At 59.8% G+C, this 20,976-nt stretch overlaps 2 protein-coding genes across 6 annotated transcripts in view; one reads left to right on the forward strand and one right to left on the reverse strand.

Annotated features, from left to right (window-relative positions):
- Positions 1-20,976, forward strand: part of SCARB1 (scavenger receptor class B member 1) — an 84,385-nt gene that overhangs the window by 3,397 nt on the left and 60,012 nt on the right. The window lies entirely within an intron of this gene.
- Positions 389-4,823, reverse strand: LOC102902437. Its single transcript, XM_045041875.1, has 2 exons — positions 3,450-4,823; positions 389-2,808 (listed from the first exon to the last, which is right to left on the reverse strand). The coding sequence occupies exons 1-2, from the start codon at positions 3,778-3,780 to the stop codon at positions 2,399-2,401; spliced, it is 741 nt and encodes a 246-aa protein (XP_044897810.1). The 5' UTR covers positions 3,781-4,823; the 3' UTR covers positions 389-2,398.

Raw genomic sequence — 20,976 nt, forward strand, 5'->3', positions numbered from 1 at the left:
CTGGCATGATCACAAAGCGCAAAGGTGATTACATGTGTGTGGAAATACCCTGGATGTGCCTGGTTTCTTACTTGAATCTGACCACTGCCTTGAGAAACAGGCTGAGACCGTGCTTTTGTTCCCACAGAGAAGGAAACGGAGGCACAGCAAAGATCGGCAACTTGCCGGGGTTTACACGGCTTGTGGCCGTGGTGGGCCGGCACCCCAGCCCCGAGTTGGGGTATCCACTTCTGGAGGGGCATAGGACATCGAGTGGGAGCCCTCCATCCCATCCGATGCAGGGCTCGAACTCACGAACCGTGAGATCGTGACCGCCGAAGTCGGACACTCAGCCGACTGAGCCGCCCAGGCGCCCCAACTTTTTCTTTTTTTTTAAACAAAGAGAATATTCGTGTATTATGTGTTTTATTAAACATCAGTAACGAACCCACAACTTTCCCCAGAGAATGGCCCAATAAATTAGAGACACAAATGGCAGAGGAGCCCTGTGGATTGAGGTCGCTGGGAGAGGTCCAGGGAAGGAAGTGAGACTCGTCCCTTCGTCCCCACGGCAGGCAGGAGTGGACAAGAGGCGTTCGGCCGGACGGCGTGATCGTGAATTACCGAGTGCCGGGCAGTATTCAGGCCATCTTTGTAAATGTCCTCTTGTTTGGTCCTGGGGAATTCTGTGACACTTCTCATTCTCATCACCAACAGTTAGGGAAACAGAAGCTTCGGAGAGCAATTTGCCCCAGCTGACCTTGCCTGGTGCGTGCGTGTGTGTGTGTGTGTGTGTGTGTGTGCGTGTGCATGCACGCACGTGAAAATGTCCTGGAAGAAAACCCCAGGAGAATGGGGACACTTGTATCCACTGCCTAGAACTGACCCTGGCATGCGCGGTCGTCCCAAGTTTGAATGGGTGAGGAATGCACGGTCAAGGTCCCTAAGGGTACATTTCCAGGTGTCTCTGGTCCAACGGGGAAGGCCCAGCGGTGGGAAGGGCTCGCCTGCTGGGCCACCGTGTGTGTTGCTGGGCCCCTTAGCCTTCTTCACATCCCAGAGGGGAGCTGAGTCCCCTCTGCTGTCTTTAAGTTGGTTTTGTGGTTGGGATCAGTCTCAGGTGCTTTATGCACGAATTTTTCCAGCTGAGGCTGAAGGCTTCCCCCGTGTGTATATTCATCTCGGTAAATGACGCCTCCATTTCCCCGAGTGCAGAGCTGAGAATCTTGGGTCATGCCTGATATGGTCTATCAGCAGATGCTATTGGCTTTATCTTCAAAACCTAGCTGTGTTTCAACTCCTCAACATCACCACGAAAGCCTTCTCCGTCCGCTGCTTGGACTGGTGCAGTAGTCTCCTCTCTGGTCTCCGTAGACAGCCAGAGGGATCCTGATGAAACAGTCAGCAGACCATACGTCCCCTCGTTGACAACCCTGCAAGGTTCCCTGTGTTACTCTGAGTGAAGACCGGGGTCCTCTCGGTGGCCCAGAGGCCCCTGCAGTCTGGCCCTCCTTCCCTCTCTCACCTCACCCGCTCTCGGCTCCGCAGCTCACCTGCCATGCACATCTCCTGGATGTCCTCGAGCCTGCCGAGCCTGGTGCCACCACAGAGTCTCTGGCTCGCGCTCCTCTCTGTCCGGAAGGCTCACTCTGAGATATCTGTGTAGCTCGCCCCACACGTCCCCGAAGGTAGCCTCCGTTATGCTGTGTGTTTATTTGTGTGTCCTCTTTCGCCCTCATGAGCGTGGACGTCTGCTGGGGCAGGGGCCGCGTTGTTGCCCCCACGGCAGTGTCCCGAGGGCCAGAGCAGCGGTGGGTTCGTGGTACGGTGGGTGACGGAGAGGTGGTCAGGGCCGTGAGGTTGGGGTGTTTCCTCGCCCTCTCCCCTCGCCCGGGACTTGGACCCAGACTCTAGTTTGCTCCTTCTGCCCTCAGCGAGAGCCACCCGGAGAGCCTCAGGAACGCCGTGCCCTGCCCCTGGGTGGCCTTGTGCCCTTTGGCAAATGTCCTCTGCCCATCAGTTAAAAGGTGGGGGGGGGGGTGATGACAGGCAGTGAGTGTATTTGGCACACGCCAGGTGAAGTGTGCACGTATTAAATCATTTCGTTTCGCGTCCGAACAGTGACTGTTGCCTCTGGTTCCTGAGGGAAAGAGAAGCACAGAGGCGTGAAGTCCCTTGCCCCAGGTCACACGGCTGAAATGGCAGAACCAGGATTTCAGTCCAGAGGGCCTCCGGCCTGGAGGCCCGGCCTCCCTGTTGTCTGTATTGACTGCTGTCAGTATTTTGCGGTAGGGCAGGCCCCTCCCGGATTCCCCGCTTGGGTCGCCTTTGCCTGCGCGGCCGGTGGGCAGCGGGGTCCGCTCCGGCCTTCCTTCTTATCGGCACCTCCCCTGAACTGTCGGTACAGGGCGCCTCATGGCTATTTTTGCAGGCCGGTCTGATGGAGCGGGCTGTGTTCTAGAATCACAGATGCCCAGGCCAGCTGGGGAGGGCGGCCCGTCTGGTGCCTGTCGTCCCAGCAACCCTCAGGGTGGGCTGGTGCCTCTGCCCCGGGGTCTGCTGGGCCAGCCTCGCCCGCCGGCCAGTGCCCCCTCGGGAGCTCCGGGAGGCCGCAGGTCAATCCTGGAGGGCATCGTGGTGTCACAGGCTGATCGCTCCTGGGCTGTTTCCTGCAGGCCCCCCCCCGTGCACCTGGCCGCGTGCGGCAAAGCGGTGGAATTGATCTGTGGTGGCCGATGGCGGGCGCCCGGGGTGGCTGGGATCGCAGGTGCGCGCTGGGTCTGTCCTGTTTTGCTTCCTCTTTCCCGCAGCGGAACTCGGTTTCTCTCCCTGCGCACGAGAGACCTTCTTACTCCATGGTGACAGCTGGGAACCGGGGGCTATTTTGAGTCTCCCAGAGTCTGATTTATTTTTGTTTTCCGCTCTGGCTTCACGAGGGTGTGTGTGTGTGTGTGTGTGTGTGTGCGCGCGCGCACGCGCAAATGCTGGCGTGTGCGTGCGTGCGCTGATGGCACACGCGTGACTGGTGATGCGCGAACACGCGTTGGCATGTGCAGCCCGTCCCGGAGCACGTGGGTCCACAGGGATCGCGGTGTCGCCGTGTTGGCATAGATGTGCGCGCGTGTGTTGACGTGTGCGCGCATGAGGAGGCGTGGCACGCGCGGCCCTCACGCCTCCGCACGTGCGCACATCGTCGCGGTCGTGTCGTCCGTATCGCGACGCGTGCGGGCACGCTCGCGCACGCATGTTAACGCGTGTCCGCGCGTGCTGGGTGCACGCATACGCGTGTGGCCGCGCGTCCCGCCGCAGTCCGGCCTCCCCTCGGCCTGGCACCAGGGGCATGTTCCGCGGGCCTCGCTCTTCCCGTTCCGTGAAATGTTCCCCGTCCCTTCCTGGAATGACTAACACCTGCCAATACCTGCACCCAGTGAGTCAGTGTGATTAGCCAGAACGTGGTTACGTGCAGTTACCTGGAACCGCCTTGTGCCGGCCTTCGTTGGGCACAGCAAACGAGGCAGAGGCCAGTCCCGAGTGGGTGTCGAAGGCTTGCTCCGTCACGTCTCCCTGGGGCACCTCCTGGTCGCCCTGGAGACCCCGCACGAGCGCGTCTGGTCCATCAAAGTCTGTGGGTCGACCTGCTGTCCTGGGTCGGCGGCACAGAGGCCCCTGGCTCTTCGGCCACCCCCAGGGCTGCTTTCCCGCACGAGGCTGCCGCGGACAGGCTTCGGGTTCCCAGTCGTGGAGGAGTTGGTGCCCCTGCCCTTTGCCACAAAGATCTAGTCGCTTTGGCCCCGTAAACATGTTTATGGTGCACAGAATTCAGTCTTACGATTAGGGCCAAAAAAAAAAAAAAAAAAACAACAACACCCGAGAAACAAAAGAAGTTCTTTCCCGTACCTCGTTTTCCCTTGTCAAACGTGACCTTGGCCTCCACTGGCCCTGGGAATGGCTGGCAGGGGCAGAAACGCAAAGAGGAACAAAACAGTCCGTTCTTGGCTTTGGGGCTTTACAGGGCTCAGCAGCTGGCGATCACGGGGCGTCCCGGATGCTTCTGGTCCTGACGTGAAGCTGCTCGGCCTGCCCAGAACCTCCCTGAACCCAGAGGTCCGGGACCCTGGTGGTCCGAGGCCTGGCTGTCAGTCTCTTGCCCCTTCCCCTCCCCCGCCCCATGTCTTCCTGTCCCTGCTGGGGAGGGGGAAGGAACAGGAGTGGCCCGACCCTTGTTTGCTTCCTGGCATTTTGGGCGAAGTTCCTTCCACCTTTTCTGGAAGCTCCCAGAAGGACTCTTAAGACACTTGAAATGTCTGTTCCCTTACCTCCTGGCCAGCTGCTCCTTTGTCTTATGTGTTGGGGCCTCGGCCAGTCTCAAGCAGTGAGGGGCGTCTCTGTCCTGGCTGCTGATACCCCACGCCCAGACCTTTCTCCCGGATTCCAGCCTCCGGCAGCCAGGGGCCAACCGCGGATCTCAGTTCGGGTGGCCAGAGGCTGCTTGCACTACCCCGGGGGGGGGGTGCCCGACCCCTCATCGCTGCCCCCACCCCCCGGCCTCAGGCCGTACCCCCATCTCTGTCGGTGGTTTTTCTCTCCCACGGCCGTCCAGGCCGAGAGCCTGAGCCCCAGCCTGGCTTCCCCCTTCTCTCTCTTACTTCCTACATTGAACCAGCGGGACGGTTATAGTTTCATCTTCACGATACGTCCGGGATCCCAGGCAGGCTTCTCGCCGTGCCTGTGGCCACCGCCGCGGTCCAAGGCTCCATCGCGTCTCCCTGTCTCTGCCTTTGCTCCCCGGCCGGGTTTGCTCCACGCAGCGGCCACACGGAGCCTCTGAAATCTGCAGCCGGACCACCGTTCTCTGTTCCAAACCCCCCCCCCTGCAGGGGGCCTGGCTCATCCCCCTCCCCCCCACCTCCCTTGTTTGAATTTGCCAGCCCCCTCCCCATCCCCTGTGCTCCGGTCCCTCCTTCCCCTGCGGTCACTTCTGGAGCCCTGTCACCCCGTGAGATGCCGCACCACTCACCTGTGCGTCCTGTGTGTTGTTTATTGTCTGTGTCTCCCCAGGAAACCATGGGGCCCGTGAGGGCAGGGACCTTGGTTTTGTTTTTTGCTGTGTCCCCAGCACCTGGAATGATGCCTAGCACGTAATCACAGGTTCTCAAGTATTTACTGAATGGGGGTTTAGAAGACAAGGGTGGTTCACAGGGCGGTTTGCGACCAGTGGCGGCTGGTGCTCCCGTGCGGGGACGTGGGGTCGGCTGCCCTTCCCCCCTGCACGGCCCCCTGCTGTCGCCCGAGCTGCCCCTGCCTCCTCACCGCGCCGCCCGCCCCTGCCCGTCTGTCCACCCTGCGGGCAGCTCTTTCTGCTGCGGCCAGAATGCCCTTCGGAAAATGCAAGTTGGATCATTTCACTGCCCTGATTAAAAACAAAACTTCTCGGGGGTGCTAGGAAGCCTGTCTGTCCCCACGGTGGCGCTCCTTCGGGGCCCCCGCCTGCTCCGACTCTCAGATTTCTTGCCCTTGCTCCAGCCCCACAGGCTTTGCTTTTCCCGCAGGGCACTGTGTTCTTTCCTGCCCCTGGGCCTTTGCATGTGCTTTTGTGTTTCGGCTCGAATGTGACCTCTCGAAGAAGATACCCCCTGACCACCAGCCCTCCCTGTGAGCCCCACTCCCACCGCGTCCCCCGTCTGCGTTCGAGCCACCCGTGTCATTCCCTTCCGGGCCTCTGCCATTCTCCCAAGTTACAGTGTTCATTTGCCTCAGGTCCCGTGAGGCAGGGACCTCGTCTGTCTTGTTCTTGACCGTATCCCACGGTTGGGGACCCTGGTCCAGGGTGGGGACCCGGCTGGCACGGGACTTTGGGCTGAGTCAGGGAAGGGATCCTAGTGGGGATCCTCAAAAGCCTGGGCTTTGGAGCCTGACTCCTTAGATTCCGGTACCTTCTCCTCCACTCCTTTCTGTGCGACCGTGGCGAGTGACTTAACCTTGCGGTCCCTCACTTTGCCCAGGCCCGCCTCTGAGGGCTGTGCCACAGACAGTGCTGTGGAAAAGCCCTCATTAGCACGGTGCCTGGCACAGAGGAGCCCCGAAGAGCCACCGGGAGCCTGGTCTCTGAGATGCGTTCGTGGATTCAGGCGGGGGCCCTGGGACTTCTCTCTCATTCCAGTGACTGGGTGTTTCCCTCGGCCGATGTCTTCTGGTTGACCCCTTCTCCGTCCCAACACGACGACGGAGTGGCCAGGAGGGACACAGATTTACACAGAGGTCATCAGGGCTGTCTGTGAGCGGCGGGTAACCACGCGGCACCTGTCCCGGCATCGTGGCCCCAGCGGGCGGCTCGCATGGGGGGGGGGGGCTCCCTTCCTGCTGCATTTAAGCAGAAGTTGAGCGTGAAAGTGGAACCGTTTGCGTGTCGTCTCTGGTCCTCACCCGCAGAAACTGTGTGAGGCGGGAGGGGAAGCGCCAGGCCTGTTCTGCTGCTGATTTTACTTTGAAGGGACCGGAGGCGCGGCTCACGGGCACTGTCACTGTCGTGCAAAGTCACGTGCCTGCACCCGGTGAGCCACCTCAGGGCGCAGGGAGAGGGCAGGGAGGGAAGCTTTGCTGGCCCTACCCTTCTTCCTGCGGGTCTCACCACGGAGCACCTGGTAGGCTGCATGCAGTCCCAGAGTTCAAGGTGGATGTCTTTGCTGTGTGCATCCCTCTCACTCACCAACAGCTTTGTCGGGGGCTTGGGATTGGTCTCCTGCACTATGGGGGGGGGGCTGGAGTGGGGGAGAGCGGCTGCTTTGCAGAGGTCTCCCAAGGGAACCTTGTGGAGGGACCTTTAAGGGCAACCAGAGAATTTTCCCGGTGGCTTGGATCACATGCGCATCCCTGGAGCTGGGGAAGGAGTTTCCTTTTCCCCCAAACCGCAGGGAGTGGGGTGGGCAGGTGGTGCCCTAAATGAAAAGGAGGCTGGGTAGGGAGTAGGGGACATGGAAGATGGGGACGCGTTAGCAGAAGGAGGAAAAGGAGACAGGCAGCAAAAAATGATTGAAGGGCCCTTTGCCCCAGAATAGCCCCCCTGCCCCCACTTCATCTCATTGCCTCAGTGACATTGGCTGTTACAGTGTTAGAGATTATTTTGTTTGGCTCCACCTAAGACCTCTTGAGGAGGCGGTAGCTTATCAGCTAATTGTTTGTATCGGGGAAGGTTTCATAATCTCCCGGATCGTTAGATCTGGAACTTGGGTTTTACTCAATTGCACGTTTTTTATTTCTCCTTTGGGGAAAACCAAATCCAGAGGGAGCACGGATTTACGTAGAGCCACGGAGCAAATTGGCAGCGAGGGCTGCCGGCGGGGCCGATGGCCCCGGTGAGCAGAGGGGGGGGGGGGTGCTGGGTGGAGGCCAGCTGGGCCAGGGGGGCAGGGCCAGGGGGAGGCCAGACGGTTGCAGGAGCGAGGCCTTATAAACTGGGACAGACGTCAGAGCTGGAATGTGCCGAAGTTCAGACGGCCTGCCCCACAGGTGGGCGTCTCCCCGGGCGTGCACCAGATGGAGGGTGGCGAGCGAGGGATGAGCCCGGGACCCTGTGGCCTGTGTCGCCGTCTGCCCGCGTCCGTCCGAGGGGTGGTTGGTGTGAAATCCGTGTAGCCAGCAGGTGTATTCCGCAGTGTGGCCGGGCACATCTGTCAGCGGCAACATCCAGAGGAGTGACTAGCAGCCTGCTGGCCCTTGCCCCGAGCCCTGGGGCACACCCTTCTTGAGCCAGGACAGTGTGGGGGTGTGCGTGGGAGGGGCCTGCCTGGGCGGCCAGGCCCGGGGGGGCCTCCGGGAGCATCTCTGACGGAGTGCCCTGCGTGCCCACACGGTCACCTTCCATCTGGGTGAGAGGCCGAGTGCGGTGTGGGGGCTGGGAGGTGGTACCCGGGCCGCCAAGGCCGGTCAAGGTCAGTTCTCAAATCCCCAGCCCTTGGCCAGGGTTTTGGCGTCCAGGAGCTTAGGTGGGCCCAAGGGCGTGGCCTCTGGAGCCAGACGGTCCGGGTTCAGATCCTGCCTTTCCCCCAGCGGTGTGCCTTTGGGCAAGCGACTCAACCGCTCTGTGCCCTGCTTCCTCCTCTGTGAAGTGGAGTCTAAAGTATCTTCTCTCTGGGGCTCTTCAACACTGGAGGAGCACTTAGGATAACAGCTTAGCAAGTGTTACATGAGTGTTTGCTCTTGCCTCCCTCTAGACCTTATAGACACGTGCCTAGAGGATCAGGCTGCCTTCATTTGCCCTGAGTGGGGCCGTGCCGTTTTCCTGCGTCTTGCTGTTCTCACTCCGTCGTCGCTCTCTTTTCTAAACCTCCCCGGCTCACCTGGGTCGCTCTCGCCGGTCTGTCTGGAGGACTGGGAAGGTTCCGGAGCGTGGACGTCCCAGCGGGCCCCACAAAGGGGCCGTTCGGCCTCGTGAAACAACCACACCGTGGTCCGTGCGCCCTGTTCCCGGCCGAGGTTTTGCTTGGAGAAACTGCCAGGACCGTGCGGGGGACGGGCCTGAGCCCTGTCCCCAGCTCCCCTGAAGGCTTACGGTTTGTCCGCGAGGGGACCGGGCCAGCATTTTTGGCAGCTTGCCCCTCGGTTTGGATTTGTCTGATCGTTTCCTCATGAGCACGCATTCTCTTCCGACAGATTTTGTCGTGTAGCAACACAAAAGCGGCCTTGTGTGAATCCGATGGGAGTAGGGCTCTTCTGGCCGAGCTGGGATGGGTGTCTCGACGCCCCCCCCTCCCCTCCCCGCCTCCGGATTAACCCCAGAACTGCGGACGGGTGACTGCCCGCGGGACGGCCGGATGGTCGCCTCCTCCTGTTCTGGGCCGGAGAGCGGGACGCTGGGGTGGGGGATGGGGGCTCCCCTCTGTTCGGGAGCCCCCCCTCCCCCAGCCGTCTGAGTCCTGCAGGAATCTCGTGCCCCATCAGCCCGGCCCCATCTGGCCTGTTGGCCGGCGGTGGAGGTCATGGGCGTTACTCGGCAGAGAGCCGCCTGCAGCCGGAATCCCTTGGCAGCCTCGAGAGCCTCTCCGGTCCCCGGGACTTCCTTCGACTGCGCGTTCCCAGGCTTCGTGGATTCCACCCATCAGAGCCTCCTGCTTCCTCGTGTCAGCCCCGGAGACTTTGATTTCTTTCTGCTGTGAAATAGCGTGCGCTTCAAGGAAAGTGCCGGAGACACACGCGGTTAAATAGACGCCGAAGACGAACACGTGTGTGATCACCCCCAGACGGAAACGTGGGACCTCGGACGCCCTCCAGAAGCCCCCGGCGGGCGAAACCGGGCTCGTTGCCGGCCCGCCGTGCTTTTTATTCTGCTCCCCTAAGCACGACGCTCGGTTTCCTCCGATTCCGAACGCTGCTTGAAATCGGTCACACTGCCGTGGTCTGGATGTCTGTTTTCCCCAAACTCCTGTGTCGCAAACCTCGCGCCCAGAATGCTGGTGGGAGCGGGGGCCTCTGGGAGGGGACCGGAGGTGAGGGTGGGGCCTTTAGGAAAGTGTTAGTGCCCTTGTCAAAGAGTCCCCAGAGAGCTCACTTGCCACTTCGGCCACGCGAGGACACGGCAGAAAGCCTACGACCCAGGAGAGGGCTCTCGCCTGCCCACGCCGGCACCCGGACCTCAGACTTGCAGCCTCCAGACGGTGAGAGACGCGTGTCCGTCGTTCGTAAGCTGGGGCGTCGTGTCCTCGCAGCCCGGATGGACTAAGGCAGGAACGGTACCCGGAGTGGGCTGCTGCTGTATAAACACGCCTACAACCGGGGAAGCGGCTTTGGAACCGGGTAGCGAGCAGAGTCTGGGAGAGTTTGGGGTGCACGCCGGAGGGAGCCCCCACTGCCACGAACGGACGGTTCCGGTCAGTGCTGGTGAGGGCTCAGAAGGAGAAGAGGGGAGGGAGCCCCCATATTTTTGCCCAGCTCTCCCCCCCGGGGCCTGGATCGAAGCTGGAGGAAGGGCGATCCTTGGTCTGAAGCAGTTGCATTGTGTTTGCGTCCTCGTGTCGTGTGGAAGGCGGAGCTGGCGGGTGAGGAAACTGCGTACCTGGGAGGGCCGGGGGGGGGGGGTCTGTAAGCGCAGCGTGGAAGGCGTGGCTTGTGTGAGCCCTTACAGGAGAGCGAGCGCAGAGAAATGACACAGGGACCGTCTTCCTCAAAGGGAAGTAGAAGGTAAACATTTGGAAACGTCTCGGCCTCCCCGAACTGGAAACGAGAGAGCCAAGGAGGAGAAGGCCACGGGTGTGGCCAGTGACCGTTTGATAAGGAGATACGTGTGGGTGTGAACCCCACTTCGTTCGCCCCGTGGGAAGGCAGCCAGCCTGACCCGAAAGGGAAGGACGGGGCAGTGGGGGAAGGCGGCTGGCACCCTTAGGTTTTAGGGCCCTGCAGGGGCACGCGCGTCGATCCTTCGGACAAGGGAAGGACCCCGGGAAGGACCGGAGGTCCTCAGGGCTCCCTTCTCGGGGCGGGGCGCCACCTGGGTTTCAGCAGGCCCGGCTGGCTTCTGCCCCAGGAGCTGTGGGCGCGCACCCCGGGCAGAGGGCGGCCGCCAGGTGAGGCGGCCGCCCACGCCCTGTTGGGGTGACGCCCGGCAGAGCCGTGGGGACGGGGCAGCCCCGGACCCCAGGCGGGTGGAGCCAGGGGCGCGCGTCTCGGCCCGGGAGAACCGCCGAGTGGGCCGTGCCCAGCGAGTGTGGGGGGACCCCGACCCCAGCCACGGTGGGTCGGGGAGGCAGGGCGGCGGCCGAGGGGGCCTCTTCTTGAGGCTCGGGGCCCAGGGTTCTTTGCCGCGTTGGGTTTTGGGTTCCCCTTCGACCTGTTCCCCCTTTTCCCCCTTTCGGACCGGGAGTGTCAGGTGGGATGTCACAAGCCCTTGATGGTTGTGATTTCACAGGTGCACAGCTGGAATCTTACTCCTGCCTGATTTCGATATGTAATTGTTTTTAAATTTTTAATTATTTTTTTGAGACAGAGAGAGAGAGAGAGCAGGGGAAGCAGAGAGAGAGAGAGAGAGAGGGAGAGAGAGAACCCCAAGCAGGCTCCACACTCAGCACAGAGCCGGACGTGGGGCTCGATCCCACAACCGTGAGATCGTGACCTGGGTCGAAATCAAGAGTCGGAGGCTCAACCGACCGAACCACCCAGACGCCCCCCTGATTTCAGATACTTAGATGGGGCTTTGGGCTCAGACTGGTGGGTGGATGCCACGTGAGAAGGGCGTAGATTTGGGGGGCCAGGGTCGCAATGCTGTGGTCGGCGTGTTCGTCGCCCCCCCTCCCCCGTCCCCCGCCAAATTCGTACATTGAAAACCTGATGCCCAGGGTGACGGTGCTGGAGGTGATTTGATCACGAGGGCAGAGCCATGAGGCGCCACGGATGGGATTGGTGCCTTTAAAAAAGAGACCCCAGGGGCGCCTGGGTGGCGCAGTCGGTTGCGCGTCCGACTTCAGCCAGGTCACGATCTCGCGGTCCGGGAGTTCGAGCCCCGCGTCGGGCTCTGGGCTGATGGCTCGGAGCCTGGAGCCTGTTTCCGATTCTGTGTCTCCCTCTCTCTCTGCCCCTCCCCCGTTCATGCTCTGTCTCTCTCTGTCCCAAAAATAAATAAACGTTGAAAAAAAAAAAAAAAAGAGACCCCAGGGAGTTCCCTGCCGCTTCAGAGGGGGGCTCTTCCCTGACCGCAGTGACGCCCTCAGACTTCCAGGTTCCCTACTCTGAGAAGCGAGTGTCTGTTGGCTATAAGCCACCCTGGCTGTGGCGTTTTGTGACAGCAGCCTCGCCCAGGCGGACCGAGACACACAGAGGGTTTTTTTTTTTTTTTTTGGTCGGTTTTTCTTCTCATTATGTTTGTGAGATCTGACCTTTTTTTTCTTTTATTTTAAAATTTTTTTATTTATTCTCGAGACAGACAGAGCATGAGCGGGGGAGGAGCAGTGAGAGAGAGGGAGACAACAGAGTTCGAAGCAGGCTCCAGTCTCCGAGCCGTCAGCACAGAGCCCGACGCGGGGCTCGAACTCACGAGCCGTGAGAGCGTGACCTCGGCCCAAGTTGGACGCTCAACGGACTGAGCCCCCCGGGCGCCCCGGGATATGCCCTTGTGGTTGCAAGAAGCACACTTCCTTTTTCGCAGCCGTGTAATATTCCACGAGGCCATCCTGGGGTGTTGGTCTACTCGTGACAGCCGTGAGTCCCTGCAGTGCTGGGTCGTGCACGCTCGCGGCCCCCGCCCCCAGGGTGTACACACCGAGGTCGCTGAGGGTCCAGGTGTGTGCGGCCTCAGTTTTGCCCGGACGTGCCGCACTCATTTCTGGAGCGATTGCACCAGCTCTCACGCCCTCGTTAATTTTTTACTTAATTATTTATGGAGGCGAAATTCACATAACGTATAATTAGTCACTTCATTTATTAAAAAATTTTTTTTTAATTTGAGAGAGAGAGAGAGAGAGAGAGAGAGAGAGCGAGCATGTGCACAGGAAGAGAGGTGCAGAGGGAGAGAGAGAGCCTTCCAAGCAGGCTACGTGCTTGCTGCAGGGCCGGACACGGGGCCGAATCCCACGACCCTGGGATCATGACCCTGGGATCCCATGACCCTGGGATCGTGCGCAGCAATCAAGAGTCGGACGTTCAAGCGACTGAGCCACCCAGACGCCCCCGATTAGTCGCTTTAAAGCGATCCATTCGGTGGCATTTAGTACCTTCACGGAGTTGTGCGGCCGTGACCTCTGTCGGCTTCTAGAACATTTCCGTCCCTCCAAAGGGAAGCCTGCTCCCCCTGGGCCGTCACTCCCCGTTCTCTCCCCCCAGCCCCTGGAGCCACCAGTCCGCTTTCTGGGTCCACGGACTTGCCCACGTGCCTGTGCGGGGATGTGCGCGTGACCGTGCATCCGCGGGAGAGCGTGCGCACTGGTACATAGTCACGCGTAGCGCTGGGCGTCCGCACGCACAGCAGGGGTCAGGAGCACGTTTCTGGAGCCAGGCAGGAGGTGCGGGTTCAAATCCTGTCTCTGCCTCCGGTTCTCGGGGCCTCTGCCGGGACGTGCGGGGTCGTGGGGCAGCGGGAGCCAGCTTCCTTAGCTGTGCTTCGAGGTCCGTCCCGCGGCCACGCCAGCGCCCCATCCCTCCAGGCCTTCTCCGGTGGCTGTGGTTGCAACGGCTGCTGTTTTGATTCGCATCTGTGACTTGCAAGGTTGACTTGCCTTGCTTTTGTGCGTCAGTGGGCGTGCAGAGTCCAAGGCTCAGGGTTCGAGGGGCCTGTTGGGGAGGGGGGTCACGCAGCAAGCTGGGACTCGGGCTCGGTTTAATCAGAAGTCTGGGGCCCCTGGGGGTGCCCGGGTGGCTCGCTGGGTTAAGCGCCTGACTCTGGGTTTCGGCTCGGGTCGTGACCTCGCGTTTTCGTGAGTTCGAGCCCCGCGTCGGGCTCTGCGCTGACAGCGAGGAGCCTGCTGATGATTCTCCCTCTCTCTCTGCCCCTCCCCTGCTTGCGCTCTCTCTGTTCCTGTCAAAATAAATCATCAACAACAACAAAAAAGTCTCGGGCCCCTGATGACTAAGGGCAGCTAACCCTGGAGTGGCAGAGAACGTGAGGTTCTTCTCCGGTGGGAGCTCTGAGCGCGAGGCCAGCGCGTATCCAGGACGGGGAGAGAATGTGGGTGACCCCCCCTTACCCCCCGATCCCCCCCCCCCCCCCCCCCCCCCCCCCCCGCCTCCCCAAACCAGCTTGGGCGTTCCTTGCCTGCTGATAATGCTGTGCACCTGTGTATGGGTGTATTTATTTTCTAGCGCCTTTGTTCCTACACGGCCATCCCCTCCGTGTCTCTGTGTCCTTTCCTCTTCTTTCAAGGGCACCCGTCATTGGATTTAGGGCCCCCCCCCAATCCAGGACGACCTCATCTCCAGACCCTCAACTTGATTCCACCTGCAAAGACGCTATTTCCAAAGAAGGTCACGTTCTGAGGTTCCGGCCGGACGTGAATGCGGGGGGCGGGGGGAACACCATTTATTTACCCCACCGCAGTGTGTGTGTGCCCGATGCCCCAGACCTGCAGATGCCCAGTTCACAGGCAGCCCCTGGGTCTCGGGTTCTCTGGGAACTCGATTTTCCCCTGAAAGCCACTTTCCACCCGTGCGGTGGGGGTGATTTTGTCAGCTCGCGTGGCCCCCGACCGTCATGTTCCTCGCGACAGCTGGACTGGCCGTGCCCTGCAGGGCCCACGCTTGCCCAGAAAGCCCCTGCTGGCATCGGAAAGAAGATAGAGAAAGAAGCGAATTTAAAAAGAAGGGGACGATTAAAAACGAAGCGAAAGCGTACAAAACACCGGCACAGCCTCAAAACGAAGGCACAACGTGCAAGCCGCCACTCCCAGGGCCGACGGTGGGTCCTCGCTGCTTTGGTGACTTGCTGACTTGGGTCAGTAGTTGCTTCCTGAAAAACAATGTTTGTGTCCCCAGGGACCGGCACATCCTCCCTCCTCTCTCTCTGCCCCTCCCCTGCTCGTGCTCTGTCTCTGTCTCTCTCTCAAAAGTAAATAAACATTAAAAAAAAATAAAGCAACAGAAATACATTCTGTCACAGCTCTGGAGGCCGGAAGCCTGAAACCAAGGTGTTGGCTGGACCGCCTTCCATCCCGAGTCTCTCGGGGAGGAGCCTGCCTCGTTCTCCTGGTGGCTCCGTGTGGCCCTTGGCTGGTGGCCACGTCACTCCAGTCTTTGCCTACCTTTCCACACGGCCCTTTTTTGTAACTTCTCTTCTGTGACGAGGACGCTCACCATTGGATTTAGGACCCACCCGCGTGACCCAGGGTAATCTCATTTTAAGATCCGTGATGGCCTCTGCAAAGACCTTTTCTTCCAAACAGGGTCACGTTAAGGTTCCAGGTGGACAGGTCTTCGGAGGGGCCCCCGTTCAAGTGGCTGCAGGGAGCCCGATGTTAACGGCAGCGGCGTCGATGGGATGCCCCCTGTGAGCCAGGCTCCAAAGCCGCACAACAGCTTGTCACATCCTCACGACCCCTCAGGGGTGCGGTTATCCGTGTTTTCCAAGTGGAGGCACAGGGGCTCAGAGAGGTTGCCGGACCTGCCTGAGGTCACACAGCTGGTGGTGGGAATGGGCTGTCTACTTTTGTAGCCCAGCCGCTCACGGACCCGGACCCGGCTGGAGAGGTGTTTTATGGGGCCCACACGGCAGTCAAAAAACAATTATTTAAATAAATTGGTCGCCAGCATTTAAAGACGGGCAGGTTTATACGGGAATCCAGGTTTCTGGACACTCGTGGTAGTTAGTTGACGTCTGTTCTATAAGCAGCCTCACCTCGCCAGGACGATGCTTTCCGGCTGTGTGGCCGCGGGCGAGTGACTTGGCTTCTCCGGGCCTCGGTTTCCTCATCCGTAAAATGGGGCTAGCAGTAGGCCTGGCCACGCAGGTGTTGCTTCGAGGGATAAACAGGTTGGTAAATAGGGCGCGGGTTTGCCCTGCCCCGTGCGTGTGCAACTGAGCAGTGGCTGCATCAGGCTGGCATCGTTGTGATCAATTCCCAGGCTCTTTCTGGAATAAATTCAGAGGCCACCGGGGTCCCGGGTGATGCAAGGGTTCCCAGAGGACATCCGGGCCATCGGCAGCCGCTGGGGGTTCTGATGCCGCCTAAGGTCTTAGGCGTGAGCCCCCTGCCTCAGTTTCCTCATCTGGGACAGCACCTTTCTGTCTCCCTGGGCAAGTATGGGGGGATTCAGAAAGTGGCCCCAATTCCTGGCCGTATGTGGGCAGTGACCTCAGATCCTCCTCGAGCCTCAGTTTCCCCAGCTGTGAGGTGGGATGGGGATGTGAGCTGTCGTGAGGACGGAGAGGCGGGGAGCAAAGTGCTCCCGGCGGGAGCCCGGGGATGGTGACGGGAGAGGCGGGCGATGCAGGGCGTGTCCACACGGCCCCGGGAGGTGGGAGCGGAGGGGCGGGGGGGGGGGCCGGGAGGCTGTCCTTGGGGGGCAGCCTGGCCCTCAGCAGCCTCTCCCGCAAGACGCAAGGACTGACATTGCTGACCTCCACGCTCCCTTGTGGCCGGGGAGTGGAGATAAGTGTGGTGGGGCTGTCGGCCGTCACGGCCACTTGTGTCCTGGTCGGAAAGGAAGGAAGGCCGGGGTCTGGGACAGAGTCCAGCTGAGGCCCGAGGCGTCCTTCAACCCTGGGGGTCAGTGCCGGGAGGGGCTTCTTGAACCCTCTCGATGGTTTTGGACGTGACAGCAAGCAGCTTTGCGTTTCTGCAGCTTCTCTGACTTTTCGGGGAGCTCCCACACTTGTGGTCTGGTTGACCCGCCGCGGGGCAGGCTGGGAAAGTCCCGGGTGTCTCTGCCACGTGGTCAGGAGCGGCAGAGGGCCCCCTCCTCCAGCCGGGGGCGGGGGATGCTTTGCAATTCATCACCGGCTGCTCGCTTAGACACCCCGAAGGATTCGGGTGGTTGCAGTCCCCGTGGGCACGTGGGACAGGCGGGTGGAGAATCGGCTCCGGGCAGCCCGGCCCGAGGGAGCGGTACCGACGGGAGGGGGCCGGGCTCCCGGGTGGCCAGGAAGGTTGCTCGTTCCTTCAGCGTGCACCGTGTGCGGGGTGCTGTGCGGGGTGGGGGCTGCGGTTCTGGACGGAGCTGACCAGGCCCCATCTCAACGTCTGACATCGTGGCGGGAGGGGTGGCCCGTGAGTAAGCAAATAGAGACGCTCACGAGAGGCGTCCGAAGGGAGCAAGGTGGGGCAGTTGACATCGGAGACTGCCTGGGTGGTCGGGCGGGCCTTTCCGAGGAGGAAGGAGTCGGGTGCTGGAGTGGCTTCCCAGGCAGAGGACACAGCACGTGCAAAGGCCCAGAGATGGGAAGTTGCTTCCTTAGTGGGGGACAGCAAACAGGCCAGTGGGGCTGGGGTGCGGGGGCGGGGGGGGGGGGGAGGGGGCAGTGATGAGGCAGGCTGGGGCTTTGTAGGACATGGTGAGGGGTTTAGATTTGGTTCTCAGTTCATTGGGATGCCTTTGGAAGACAGAAACAGATTCGAGATTTCTTCTGCAGGGAGAGCCACTGGGTTGTGCCGACGGGCTGTTCTAGGCGTGTGAGGGAAGGAGTCCAGGATAGCTCTCAGACTTTTCTGTGGGAGGGACTGTGAGTGCGGGGCTGTCTTCCAAAACAGAAAGACTGGGTTTGGGGGGGGGGAGGGGCAACCAAGACCAGATGGAGAGCGTCGGCCTGCAATCCGGCCTCAAGTTCCTGGTGCGACAAAAATCAAATAAAATGGGCCAAGGACTTAATAGAGATTTCTCCGGAAAAAACGTACAAATGACCAAAAGCTCGGCATCACTGATCCCTAGGGGAATGCACATCAAAACCACAGAGATCCCACCTCCCGCCCATCGGGACGTGCTACCAAAGAAGCAGAGAATAGCCAGTGTTGACGAGGATGCGGAGAAATCGGAACCCTGTGCGCTGTTGGTGGGGACGTGAAATGGTACAGCCGCCGTGGAAAACAGTGCGGAGGCTCCTGAGAGAACCGAAGACAGCGTTGCCCTGTGACCCAGCACCTCTGCCTGTGGGCCTATCCCCCGAGGAGCTGGGAGCCGGGGCTTGGAGAGAAGTGACACTGGCCCACCCGTGTCCACGGCATCGCGAGCCAAGGGGTGGGAACGCTCCGAGCGTCCATCGACAGAGGAAGGACAAACGTGCAGTGGAAGATGATTCAGCCTTCAAAACAAGGGCAGTGCCGACCCCCCGCTACGCCCGGGACGCAACGTGAGGACATTTGTGCTGCGCCGGCCGCCCAAGGACGGATACGGGATGATCCCACGTGTGTGCGGCGCCCGGAGGAGTCGCGTCCGCAGAGACGGCAAGGGGGGTGGTGGGCCTCGGGGGCTGGGGGAGGGGACCGGGGGGTCAGTGTTTCAGGGGCACGGAGTCTCCGATCAGGAGGATGAGAAAGCCCTGGAGGTCGACGGTGGGCGTGGTTACGCAAGGACGTGAATGCGCTTCACGTCACCGAGACTCGTACCCTTCAACATGGCTGAGATGGCAAATTTTACGCTGTTCACGCAAAAAATCGTGGTGGGGTTTAACCCGAGGGGGAGCGGGTTTGTAGCTGTGGCCAGATGGCCCAGCCCACCGGCCGCGGTCAGGTTACAACATGCTGAGCCTCTTGCAACCGCTGGAGCCTTTGAAGGAGACAGTCCTGAGCTCCTGATTCAAACCACTGTTACCCCATTTTATGAGGCCTTGGCAAGTCTCACCATGTGTGCTTGAATCGCGGCCAAGGCGGGCTGAAGGAAGGCTCATTTAGTAATAGTCCTTGGGACACGTGGACACCGGCTGCCTTCTCCAGAGCACGTCCTGGGTCACTGTATTCTCTCTGCACACTGCCAGCTCCAAGGAAGCGGGGGGAGGGATCCCTGTGGCCAGGGAGGGGGCCCGGGGTGGGGAAGACGGGGCTCGGCAGGCCAAACAGGTTCTGGGTCAACCCCCGTCCTGCCACTGGGGCTCAGAAGCCGTCACCAGGGATGGCCCGCCCCTGAGCGGGTGAGGCCGTGTGCATGAAGCTTTATTTGCGGGCCTGAGATGGGGATTTTGTGTAAATTTCATGCGTCCTGCCTGAAACAGAGTTCTTTCTGCTTTTCTTCCTTCCTTCCTTCCTTCCTTCCTTCCTTCCTTCCTTCCTTCCTTCCTTCCTTCCTTCCTTTTTCTTTCTTTCTTTCTTTCTTTCTTTCTTTCTTTCTTTCTTTCTTTCTTTCTCTCTCTCTCTCTCTCTCTCTCTCTCTCCTTTCTTTCTTCCTTTCCTTTCCTTTCCTTTCCTTTCCTTTCCTTTCCTTTCCTTTCCTTTCCTTTCCTTTCCTTTCCTTTCCTTTCCTTTCTTCCTTTCTTTCTTTCCTTCCTCCTCCAAACACCCAAACACTATTAGGAAATGTAAAAGCATCGTTAGCTCCTGGGATGCATGGAAGGAGGCATCGGGACAGATTTGGCTCTTGGGCCGCAGTTTACTTGAAAACACCCTGCTTTGTTATGGGAGTGAAGTTACGGAATGGAAGGAATCGTTGTCCTCTGCCTGACTCGGTGGAAGAGCGGGGCCCTGGGCTGGTCTCTGCCTGCCAGAAAGAGTGTGGATGGGACGGCCAGATTCCATCACGGCGGCGGAATTAGGGGGCCCGGATGAGGTCCTGGGAAGTGGGATTGGGCTCGATCCCCCCACCCCCACCCCGGGGACAGGGGTCAGGACGGTGCGTGCCTCCCAGCACTGTCCCCACTCAGCTGTGATCCTTACTCCCCCACACCTGGAGGGGGGGAGCCTGCCCTGAGGACAGTGGGTGTAGTGGTCAGACCACAGGCTTTCAGGCGGACTGGAGTTCAAGACCCCTTGCCACTGCTGGGTTTGTGCCCTTGGGCAACTAAATAGCTTAAAAAAAAAATCTCACTGTGCCTCAGTTTCCTCATCCATAAGACAGAACACGTAATGGTATCTACCTCACAGACCAGTTGTCAGGTTTAAATGAAAGAGTGTTGATTCAGATGGGATGCCCTGGCCTGTAGCAACATCGAACCTGCTTCCTAGTGGCTGGTGTAATACAGATGTTTGTTATTGTGCTTCATAAGAGACTAGAGATGGTAGGTGTTTCTAGATGTGTTTGGCAGTTCAGTAATGTCAGGGCACTAGGTCAGTGTCTGTGTGATTTCTTAAGCCTTGACCTCATGGTCTCATGATGGCTGCCACAGCACCATACATCACGCAGGTACCTACGTCACTCAGAGCCAGAAGGAGGGATGGGGCAGTGGCAGGGTTCTGTTCTTTTATTGGGAGTGGGATTTTTTCCCCAGAAGGCCCCCTTTCTTTCTCATTGACTAGCATAAGGTCATGGGTCCGGACCAGAGCTGGACCCACCTTCCTGAAATTCAGGGCCGTGTACCCCAAACTGGAAGCAAGTCAGAGTTCTCTTAGTTGAGGGAGGAGAGAGAGGTGGGCTTTGGGTGAGCAGTAACACGCTCTTATTTAGCACATGGCCCAGCACCCAGATCAAGAAACAGCAGCGCCCAGAATCCCCCTGTGTTTCCCCTCTAGTCGCCACCCCACCCCAAGCGTGACCACCACCCTGATTTCTTAGCGCGTCGATTGGTTTTCTCTGGTTTTGTACTTTATCAAAATGAAATCACCCAGCAGATAATCCTGCCCGCTGGCTTCTTTTCTTCCCTTTATTTTTTTTTCATTTTAATGGTTTAATGTGTATTTTTGAGAGAGAGAGCACGAGCTGGGGAGGGGTAGAGAGAGGGCGAGACACAATCGGAAGCAGGCGCCAGGCTCTGAGCTGGCAGCGCAGAGCCCGACGCGTAGGGAGCGACGTTCGAGGACCCTGAGCTCCTCGGACTGGCTGTCTGAGCCCTTTCTGATCGACAGACCTTCTCTCTCACTTTGTGCTCGGCTCCTGATTGATGAACGTCCCCCCCCCATAACTAAGCACCAGCTTTGAGCATACGAGACGCTCAGACGGGGTCGGAGTGAGTGAATGAATGAATGAACGAACGAAGGCTGTTTTGTTATCCGCTGCTGCTGTGGATAGGACGGGGATTGTGGGTAGATTCAGATCCCCACGGGAGCCCTGCAGGTACCAGAGGCGGGGTTGGGGCGGGTGGGGGGACAGCCTGGTGTGAACTGATTTGGGAGCCGCGGGCGGGAGCGCAAACCCGTCTGAGGAGTTCTGTCCCGACGGGCCGCCGCCTCGTAGGGATACAGGCGCCGGGCTGGCCCATCTCCCAGGTTGTCAGAAGTTGCCGGAAGTCCAGAACTTACTTTGCCATTTAAAAAACACTGTTGACCCCTTCACACGTTTTGAAATCCCGCGTGATGATCCGAAAGGCAGCCTCTGGCCGAAGCTGGCCCGTGGGTGGACAGCTGGCTTCGGGAAGACAGCCCTGGGGCCAGGCTGTGGGGTGTTTTGGGGGTGGGGAGGCGGGTGGGAGAGGGCAGCTAAGACATTTGGGGCGATTTTAATTTTTTT

Source organism: Felis catus, chromosome D3, assembly GCF_018350175.1.
Source record: "Felis catus isolate Fca126 chromosome D3, F.catus_Fca126_mat1.0, whole genome shotgun sequence".
Lineage (NCBI taxonomy): Eukaryota > Metazoa > Chordata > Mammalia > Carnivora > Felidae > Felis > Felis catus.